Source organism: Volvox carteri (genome assembly GCF_000143455.1).
Source record: "Volvox carteri f. nagariensis unplaced genomic scaffold VOLCAscaffold_29, whole genome shotgun sequence".
NCBI lineage: Eukaryota > Viridiplantae > Chlorophyta > Chlorophyceae > Chlamydomonadales > Volvocaceae > Volvox > Volvox carteri.
The window spans coordinates 562,979-572,040 of NW_003307572.1; the positions used below are offsets into that span (position 1 = coordinate 562,979).

Consider the following 9,062-nt stretch of genomic DNA (forward strand, 5'->3'; position numbering starts at 1 on the left):
GTTGGCGTGTGTGTGTGTGTGTGTGTGTGAAACAGTACTAGGGTGAAAGGTGGGTGCACTTTAACAAGCAATCTGAGGATTCGCAGGTGGAGGCGACACAGATATGTAGACCATTCCGAGGCTTGTGTTGGACAATGACCTGTTAGTTCGCTGGATGCCTGCCTCCAGCACAGGCCCGGTACAGTTCATTTCCGGTTGTCCGTTCGGTCCCGCGTGTCGGTGTATGTGCTGGCCCGGGGGCCCAGCTGATGTGTGGTGATTGTGCGGCTGGCTGGCTAGCTGGCTGGCTGCAGGGGTTTCCTGGGGTCGGGACAACCCCTGTGTGAATGGACGGATTGCTCTGTATGCTGCATGTGAACTCGAGTGAATGGGGGGATCCCGTAGGTGCTAACGGCGGTTGGGAGGCGGCCACGGACGGAGGGGAAAGCCCAATTGAAGAAGGGATTGCGCAGGGAGGTTGGGGCTGGGTGTAAGAGGGAGGTGGAGGAGGTTAGACCAGCTGTGCAATTTGTGACCAAACGACCTTTGGAGTTCGCGTGTTAGCGTGTTGGACAACTGGATGGGCCGTGCACGCGTGCATACATGCGAAGAGCGCATGCGTGCGCGTGTAAGGACAGCAGCTCTTCGAGATCGTCCTTCACCGCGCGTCATCCCTCGTGATTTTAAATGGTAAGAACTGACTATATCGATGGCTTTTGGCGGGACTTAGACTGCGCACAAATGCATACACATTCGATGCTCCCTAACTTTCAACAAACGCATACGCAAGCGCAGCCACATACACCCGCTGTTCATACCATGGGAGATCTTCCCTGGTTGATATACACACTCAGATATGCATGTTGCGGGGCGCCTCAGTGCTGCAACTACGCTGCATGGCTGCTAGGCTGTTGAAGTTGTTCTTAGGGCGGGACACATGGATGCTGGTCCCAGCATGATGGTCCCATTGCACCCAAGGAGTAGCCTACATCCTTCAAAGATATTGCGCTACCATGATAATCCTGCTAACGGTGGCGGTTGGTTCTGCGGTATTGGCGAGGAGCGGGGAAGTTGTGAGTATGGCCTTGGGTGCACTGTTGGGGAAGTTGTGGGTAGGGCCTCCGCTCTGGTTTGAACCGATGTACGGACTTTCCATGCCTGTTAGATAATTTTTCCACCAAACACAAAATCCGTCTAGTGGGTGCTGCAATCAGATAAGAAAATTATGATTGAAGAGCCAGAAGAAGTGGACCTCCCGAAAGTGGACCTGCCGGAAGTGGACCTGCCGTCGCTCCAGCGCAACGGTATACTTCAAAGCGACCATAATTTAGCATATCAATACAACAAAGAATGAAAAATTGAACATTTATATGTCCTTGCCTACTTTACAAGACATCGTGCTGGGGGTCGTTGCGCGACAGCTAGCAGTCGCTGCCGGAACAGGCCAGGATTCATGGGCAGCTGGGCCTGCAGCAGAGCTTATTCAGAAAGTAACGGCTTTTTTTCCTTTTGAACTTAAATGGGCTTTATTTTTAGCGCTCGCGCGTCTGGGGGCGCTGACGTCTTACACATTACGGTGAGCGCTCCACAGGCCAGGCTCTACGACATGGTCTGAACAGACAGCACCTCAGAGTACCGCAAAGGACAAGCTTTGAAAGGCTTATAAGCTTATGCTTCTGGAAACCCTCTCCACACCCCCGACGTGATCCTCGACATGTCCCCTCCATGAACGTCCAAACTCGAAACCCCCCATGCACAGAGACACAGTCTAGCGGCTTTACCACATGAGCGGTCCCCTTTTTCGAACCAGGGCTGTATGGAGCAGCGAGTTCTTGGCGTTCACGAGCCAGATGCACCTGTCGGGCTGTTGCCGACTCACAGCAGGCAACCTGGCCGATTGCATGGCGATGGAGACCGCGGGAACTGACCTGTTGACGGACGCTGCAGCTTCCGTTGAACAGGAGGACCCGGGGAATAGGTGCTTAACGGCTCAGGAGCGTCGCTTGAGGGAACTAAGCCCTGCTTTTCCTAATCAGCTTTGTATACCCCGCCAACCACCTGTCCGAACACTTCGCTCGCTGGCTCTCCATGGTTGCCATCAAACCAGGTCTGATGGTCAATTACTTGGAGTTCTCGCTGTTTGGACGTGCGAATTGGCATGCGAGCTGGGTAACATGTAGCTAGCCGAAGGGGTGTCTGCGTGCATTTGCACCACCCGTTAATTCCCTTTGTCCTGTATAAAGGCCATATGGCACAAAGGCCATACATAGCCCGTTAATTCTGCATTAACTTCTACTTATCCTATCAGGGCCTGCCGTGTCCGATGTATGCTTGCGTGTCTGCACGTGTAATTCTCAGTGGCGTCCTGGCTCAAGAGCCCCAGCATCTCCTCGCATTCGTTGCGTGTTGCGTCCTATCGAACCACTAGGTTTTTCCTTTCTCATGGACACATTTAGGCAACAGCCGCCTGCCCGGCCTCTGCCTACGAACCCCTTCCATGAACGCCCTATTCCTCACGTGGCGCAGTAATTATGACATGCGGTTGCTGCTGCCGTACTGCAACCACCTGGAGGTGCTGGATGTGTCGGGATGCCATCAACTGGGGAACGAGTCGGTTGCGGCGGTTGGTGCCCAACTGTCCAACCGCCTAACCTCCCTGGATTTATCAGGCTGCTGGCTGGTAGGTCCCCCATCACAGTGGTCCAACAGTCTAAATTACCTCTGTATTGTTTGCCTGAAGTAGCGACGAGAAAGTGTGTTGATCTAGGCCTGGCGTTACCACAAGGGTAAAAGAGGAGTCCAGACCGGGCCCAAGCAAATTGAGGGTCCACGGCATGGAGTGGGTCGGAGGAGTGAAGCAGGACAAGAAAGCTTACCTGGGAGGTTGTAGCCGTCGCTGTGGGCGTTTTGCTGTGAACTTTCCTCTGTTGTCCTGCTCACACATGTTTGTTACATGTGGTATGTGCTACCTCTTAAGGTCTGCTGAGTTGCATTGACCTATACCGTGGGAGTTGGCGTATACGTTGTATATAGCTCGTACACAACAGCGGGGAACCCGAGGTCAGGATGGACTTGAAACTTAAACTTGGCGTGGCGGCGGCCCTCACAGCTTCCGCCCCTCTGATGTGGTGGCCGCAGGCGCTGCCACTTGATGCGGCCTAATATCTGTCGGGGCTCCCGTCCTCCCCACTTGAACCTGGCCATGATAATGACCCGTGGGTCACTTGCTGCAGGTATCGGACCTAACGCCCCTGCATGCCTGCAGGCGTCTCAGGTGGGGGCCCGTGTCCGATACACGCTTTTGGGGCGGTGAGTGGGTATCTGGATGTAGTTTGGGATGGCGGTGGATGCCGACGACGACTCCATCTCTCTCCCATCGCAACTCGCTTACAGGTCCAGAACTCTTCTCTCCGGGGCTGCTCTCCGTTCCTCTCCCCGCGTAGGGCCCTCCGCCTGTCGGGCTGTTGGCGGCTGGCGTCAGGAGGTCCGCTGAACCCGGTAGTTGAGGCTGAGGAGGGTATTGAAGTTCAGCAGCCACCCCAGTATGTAGTGGAGGGTGGTGAGGCAGGAGTTGCAGCTTTGCAGGGAGAAGGGCGACCGCCGCAGGTTCATGTGCTGCTTCGCTGCACCCCGGCACTACAAGAGCTGGACTTATCGGGCATAGTGGCTCTAAGTGACGTGGACCTCCAGGTCTTGTGGTCCACGGAGCCAACCACAGGCGGTGAGGACCGCGTTGGCGGCAGTAGCGCCAGTGCCGGTTGCGGTGGGAGCGGTGGAAAGGCAGAGGTGCATGACGGGATCTTGCCTTGCAGGTGCGCCAGAAGGTTTCCGTATCTGTGTGTGTCGTTTTCTCCTAGGGACGCGTTTCTAAGCAGAGGGGCCTGAAGGAGGAGCGGTGGGGGGGCCCACTGTTAGGCAATGCATGGGAATAACTGGGCCGCAGTACTCCTCCATAGTCTTGTTGCTGGGACGAAATCTGCTTCAGAGGAAATGTGACGAGTCCGTCCGGTAGTCAGTGTGTTGGAGCTTGTGAACGAGGATGAGCGCCTGCTAGCATACTTTTCCTTACAGACAGGACCACACAGCATCGGCATCTGAGCTTCATGTTAGGTGCTCACGTTGTCTACGTTATCTACGTACAACTACAATATTAACAGCCGCGTCTGCATTTTGCCCTCCGTTCGCTGGCTGTGCGTCTGCTACGAACGTGTTCGCGTGATTCGCTTTCCGTTATCTTGATTTCCGCAATCCTCTCTATATAAAGGTCCCCATGGTCATCATCCTAGGAGCCTGGAATGCCACTCTTGCCGACACACGACATCCCTCTTCCTTCCGCTCTCTCCCACCCACGCCTGGACTCGGGCCTCCCGGCTCCCTTCCTGGGTGGACTGCCACAGCCAGACGCTCACGTCTCTCTCGCTATCCTCCACTTCCATCTCCTCCCGGGTGCCCCCGTTACTGGTGGCCTCCTGCCCCTCACTGGCGCACATGAGGGTCAGCTACTGCCACCAGCTCACGGGCTGTAGCATCCTAGCGGCGGCACGCATACGGGCCGCACAGATAAGGGCAGCAGTCGGGGCCACCGGGACAGGGCCCGGAGGTCGGGGGTTAGACGGAGACGGAGACACATGCAGCCACTTGAAGGCAGGGCCCGATGAAGCGGAAACCAGCAGAACCTCCGCTACCTCCGGTGGCAGTGGCGATAACGGGCTGGGGGCAACAGTAGCAGGAGCCGAAGGAGCGGCAGCAGCAGGGTTCTTGGGGCGAGTGGAGGGCTTCCGGACGCTTTGTGCTGCAGGGTTGTCACACTGGGATGAGGAGCCGGAGGTTGTGTTAGGGGAGGTTTTAATCCGGCGACTGGTGGATAGGGCAGAGCAATCAGTGCAAGCTGGCGTCGGAGGTGGTGGAAGACATGGCGGAAGCGGCGTCAGCATTGAAGTGGCCAGTGGCGACGGAGGCGGAGGTGCAGGCAGTGGAGTCAGGTCGGAGGCGCTCACCGCGGAAGCCCTGGGCCGCGCCGGTATGGTGGAGGACCTGTTTGACTCTAGTGGACCCGATGGTTGCGGTTTGGCGATGGACGGCGTCACGTATCTTGATCTGTCGGGGACAGCGCAGGTGGGTCATACAAGGAGAGCCCATCTACGCGTAAACACTAAGTACGATGTGTTCGCCCGCGTCCCCCTTGCGCGTCTCTTTGTATGTTGGTTGGATCATCCCGCTACGCAACCCTTTCCGCGCACATCCCGTCCTCCTCGTCTTCATTACTAATGCAGCCCCCGCTACCACCGCCTCTTCCCACCGTTACTTTCCATAACGCATATCACACCAGCACCTTTACCTACCGCTCCTCCTCTGCTACATACTGCAACTTTCCGGTTCGTTCGCCGTCCGTCGGGCCACCGTGTCGGTCGTCCGCCTGCCAGTTTTCCGACATGGCTGCAGCCCGCCTGTCCGCGTGCTGTTACCGTCTGAGTGGTCTTTGCCTGGCTGGTTGCTTCCATCTGAGTGACGAGGGGCTGAGTCATCTGAGGGCCCTCACCCGCCTCACCTCCCTGGACCTAACCAACTGCACACCTGGTCCGGGTGAGTGGGCAGCGTGCAGGTAGCTTAGTTTGCATGGGTCGTTTGGCTGGTTGGTGATGATCAGTTATTGCGCTGAGTAATGCTTATTGTTGTGTATCAGTTAGCTAACAGATTACGTGGTTTGGGGTTCCTCCTCTTCCCCAGGCGCCCAACGGTGTCGGGCTCCGGGCTCCGCATTCAATCGACCCACTTCCTCCGAGGGACCAACCGCTTACCCAGCTTCCGGCAACCGCAGCAAACGACCCCGCCATGGGGGCGTCACCGATCGCGGCCTGGCCGTACTCCTTGCTGACCTAGTCCAGCCCCGGCAGGTGCAGCCATTTGAGCGACCGCCTGCAGGGCTACGACAGCTGGAGCAGCAGCAGGACAAGCTCGCCGGTATTGGCCCCTTCCGCATCCTCAGACTGGGCGGTACACTGGCCGGGGAGGCCGCATTGCGGTCGGTGGCGGGTGTTAGTCGTCTGGATATGGCGAATTGCAAGGGGGCCACTGACCTGGGGGTCCTGCAGGTAGGGTGGTGGTGGTGGTAATGGTGGGGTTGGGGGGCTCGCGATGCTGGTGAAGGGGTGAGTTCGTGGACGCCTGAGTTTAGAAACTGGGCAGCCGAGATGGGGCTGAAGACTTTGGAGTGTTGCGCCGGACCGGCTGCGCATATCGTGCCGTTGCCAGACACGCGAGTCAAGACGCGGTTGCTTCAGCTTAGGAATTTACTTAGGACCCTTGAGCACAGATACATGGAGAAAATGCTGCGGCGCGCGCTCTGCACTCTCCGTGCATACTGTTCCTCCTGTGCTGCGCCTCCTGACTAACTGGCTGATCCCCGCCTAGCCACTTCCCCCAGGTATGACCTGCTGTCTGACCTCTCCTGGTCTTGCTTGTGCACAGGCTCTGGAGCGCTCTCCCCGGCTGCAGGTGCTCAAACTATCCGGTTGTCCACAACTCACTGCTGCGGCGCTAGGCTGCAGTGACCTCGGACCCCGCTACAGGCAGTCGGCCGCGGCATGTGAGAGTGGGGAGCCACGGACTGCCGCCTCCGCAGGCAACAACCGGTCGCGTAACTTGTTAGAGGTCAGTCTACCCGGAGGATTGTCGTACGACGCTGCAGTCAGGTGGCTGCTGGGAGGCGTCGACAGTGAAGATATAGGCACGGGCGTATCGGCACGCACTTATGTGCCGGGCAGTAATACGCTTTGGGCTTTACAGAGCTTGGATCTGGGCGCACCCCTTCTGTCGTCGTCCTCGTCGTTCCGAGCAGTGAATGCGATGGCGTCTATGGCAGGCACGGTGACCAGAAGGGTTGCCGCAGGAATCACAGATGACTTGTTGCAGCGCTTGCCGTCCTGCTGTCCGCTGTTACGGACACTGAGGCTGCGTGGCGCCGTGGCCGTCACGGACGCGGGCGCGGGTACAGTGCTGCGGGGCTGTCGGCTGCTGCGGCGCTTCATGCTGACTGGTTCTCCGCATGTGACGGATGCCACACTAGCCCTTGCGATCCGTGTTGTGGAGTTTGAGACGGAGAAGGCGGCCGCGGTGGCAGTGGAGGAGAGTGAGCAGGGAGAACCTCATGACGGCAGCAACGGCGTCGACTGTGACAGGTCGGGCCCGGGACCGAGCACAGAATCCGCTGCCACAGCCGCCACAGCGGCCGCAGTGCAAGGTCGGGTGTGTGTCGGGCTGAGTTGGACGGACTCAGCAGGAAACGCAGCAAGTGCTAGTAGTCGTGAAGTTTCAGTCGTAAATCAAGGGTCCATGGTAGAAGGGCACGCCAGCACTGTGGCTGCCGGACGCTTGCGGCTGCCACATTGTTCCATTCCTCAAGGCAGTCTTCTGCACCTGGATCTGTCTGACTCAGAATCCATCACCGGTCGCTTTCTTCTGGCTGGAACTGCGGCAGCTGTCGCGGCAGCCAGCAATGGTGACAATCAGACAGCCGCAACCCCTCCCGAGGAGGTAGGGGTGCACAAATTGAGAGATCACGGGTCAGTAACCTCAGGTACTCAGGGCCTCATGTTACCTGGAGCAAGTTGCCCTGCAAACCCCCCGCTGCCGTCACCGCCACCCCTGCTGCTGCTGTCTTTGGATCTGGAGAACTGTCCGCAGCTGAGTGGCCTGGCCTTGGTAGCATTACTGGGCCGTTGTCCACACCTTCGGGAGCTGACGGCGGCACTGGATGCGGATGGGTTGGGAGCAGCTGCACGTTTCTGCCCCAGCCTGAGCAGCCTCCGTGTAACGACAGGGCTGCCCGCAGCAGCAGTCGTGGCACAGCCGGCGCTCAATATGAAGGCGGCGATGATATCAGGGGGATCAGCGCCGCAACAGCTGAAGGCTTGGCCCGTGGATTGGGGTCACGATGGACAGGATGATGCGGCGAGGCTAGGTGGACGATGCGGAAGCTTTAACGCACAGCTGCAACATCAGTATGGATCATTGCCACCACCTTCGTCCTCGCCGGTGTCTGGACGGGATCTATGGAGCGGACTTACACGGCTGGTCGTGCCGGCAGCCCTGCGCCAGGACACTAACTTGCGGAAATGGGCAGCAGATCGACCGTGGTTGCAAGTGACGAACAGCTGACCCTGTCCCCATGATGCCGAAGGAGTGGCAAGAATAGGCGGTAATAAGGGAACCTTTTCACAACGGCAAAGGTGTAGGGTTGGTTTGCCCACCTAGAAGGTGGGCAAGAACCTAGATGTTGGATGAAATGGAGGAGCATGCTCGGACTGAGACACAATTACTATTTGCGCATTCCGGAAGGAACGTTCCTGCGTTCAGGGCCTTGGCGCGGTGTTATTGAATACTAGAGAAAACATGGTAAAATGCAAAGCGCAGAAGTCCGGAAGTTGTGCAGTGTGACGAAGTGGCCGTGCATAAGGCAAATCGACCAGACACCTGGGATGTGATACCCGGAAAAATGGCAAAGTGAAGCGTCAAGTAAAAAGAAGAAATTCCTAAGAAGAACTCGTAACAATGAACGTTGTATTATATGAACGTTGTATATTAAGTGAAGCGTCAAGAGGAGGGAGAGAAGGTGTGGGTGCGAAATGACGGCCTTTCGACATGTCGTGGTAAAGTGAGGTTAAGTGCACGAACACAACTTATCCATTACCTTTGCTCCTTGTAAGCATTTGACTCACAATGCTCATACAGATTATCAAAATATCATCACAACATAGGCTGCGGCACCCTCAAAATCAACCACTACAGGCTAAGACAATTCCTCTTTCGGGCAAGCCGACATTACGCGTAGCGTGTTTTTATGTAGTGTTTATATAAGGCTATCAGCGTTAAACCAACCGCAAAGCCTAATAAAAACCTAAATGTGGTCGGCGCTATACAGATTGTTCACTTGTTTATTCCGTGCGCCTGCGTCGTGGGATGTTTTGATTATCGCGGTAGGCGGTGTGTGACGCTGGAGTGTACGTTTTTAGTCTCATTTGCGGTGCAATGGTTTTAGCAGATAACCAGTACCAGTATTTTGCACGGCAAACGATTTAGGAGAT

At 56.8% G+C, this 9,062-nt stretch overlaps 1 protein-coding gene across 1 annotated transcript; it reads left to right on the forward strand.

Annotated features, from left to right (window-relative positions):
• Nucleotides 1–1,498: 1,498 nt before the first annotated feature.
• On the forward strand, nt 1,499–8,136 carry VOLCADRAFT_93017 (uncharacterized protein; the record flags this gene model as incomplete). Its single annotated transcript, XM_002952307.1, has 10 exons — nt 1,499–1,555; nt 2,552–2,659; nt 3,245–3,288; nt 3,423–3,791; nt 4,377–5,094; nt 5,403–5,562; nt 5,707–6,071; nt 6,448–7,108; nt 7,382–7,512; nt 7,651–8,136. The coding sequence occupies 10 exons, from the start codon at nt 1,499–1,501 to the stop codon at nt 8,134–8,136; spliced, it is 3,099 nt and encodes a 1,032-aa protein (XP_002952353.1).
• Nucleotides 8,137–9,062: the final 926 nt, after the last annotated feature.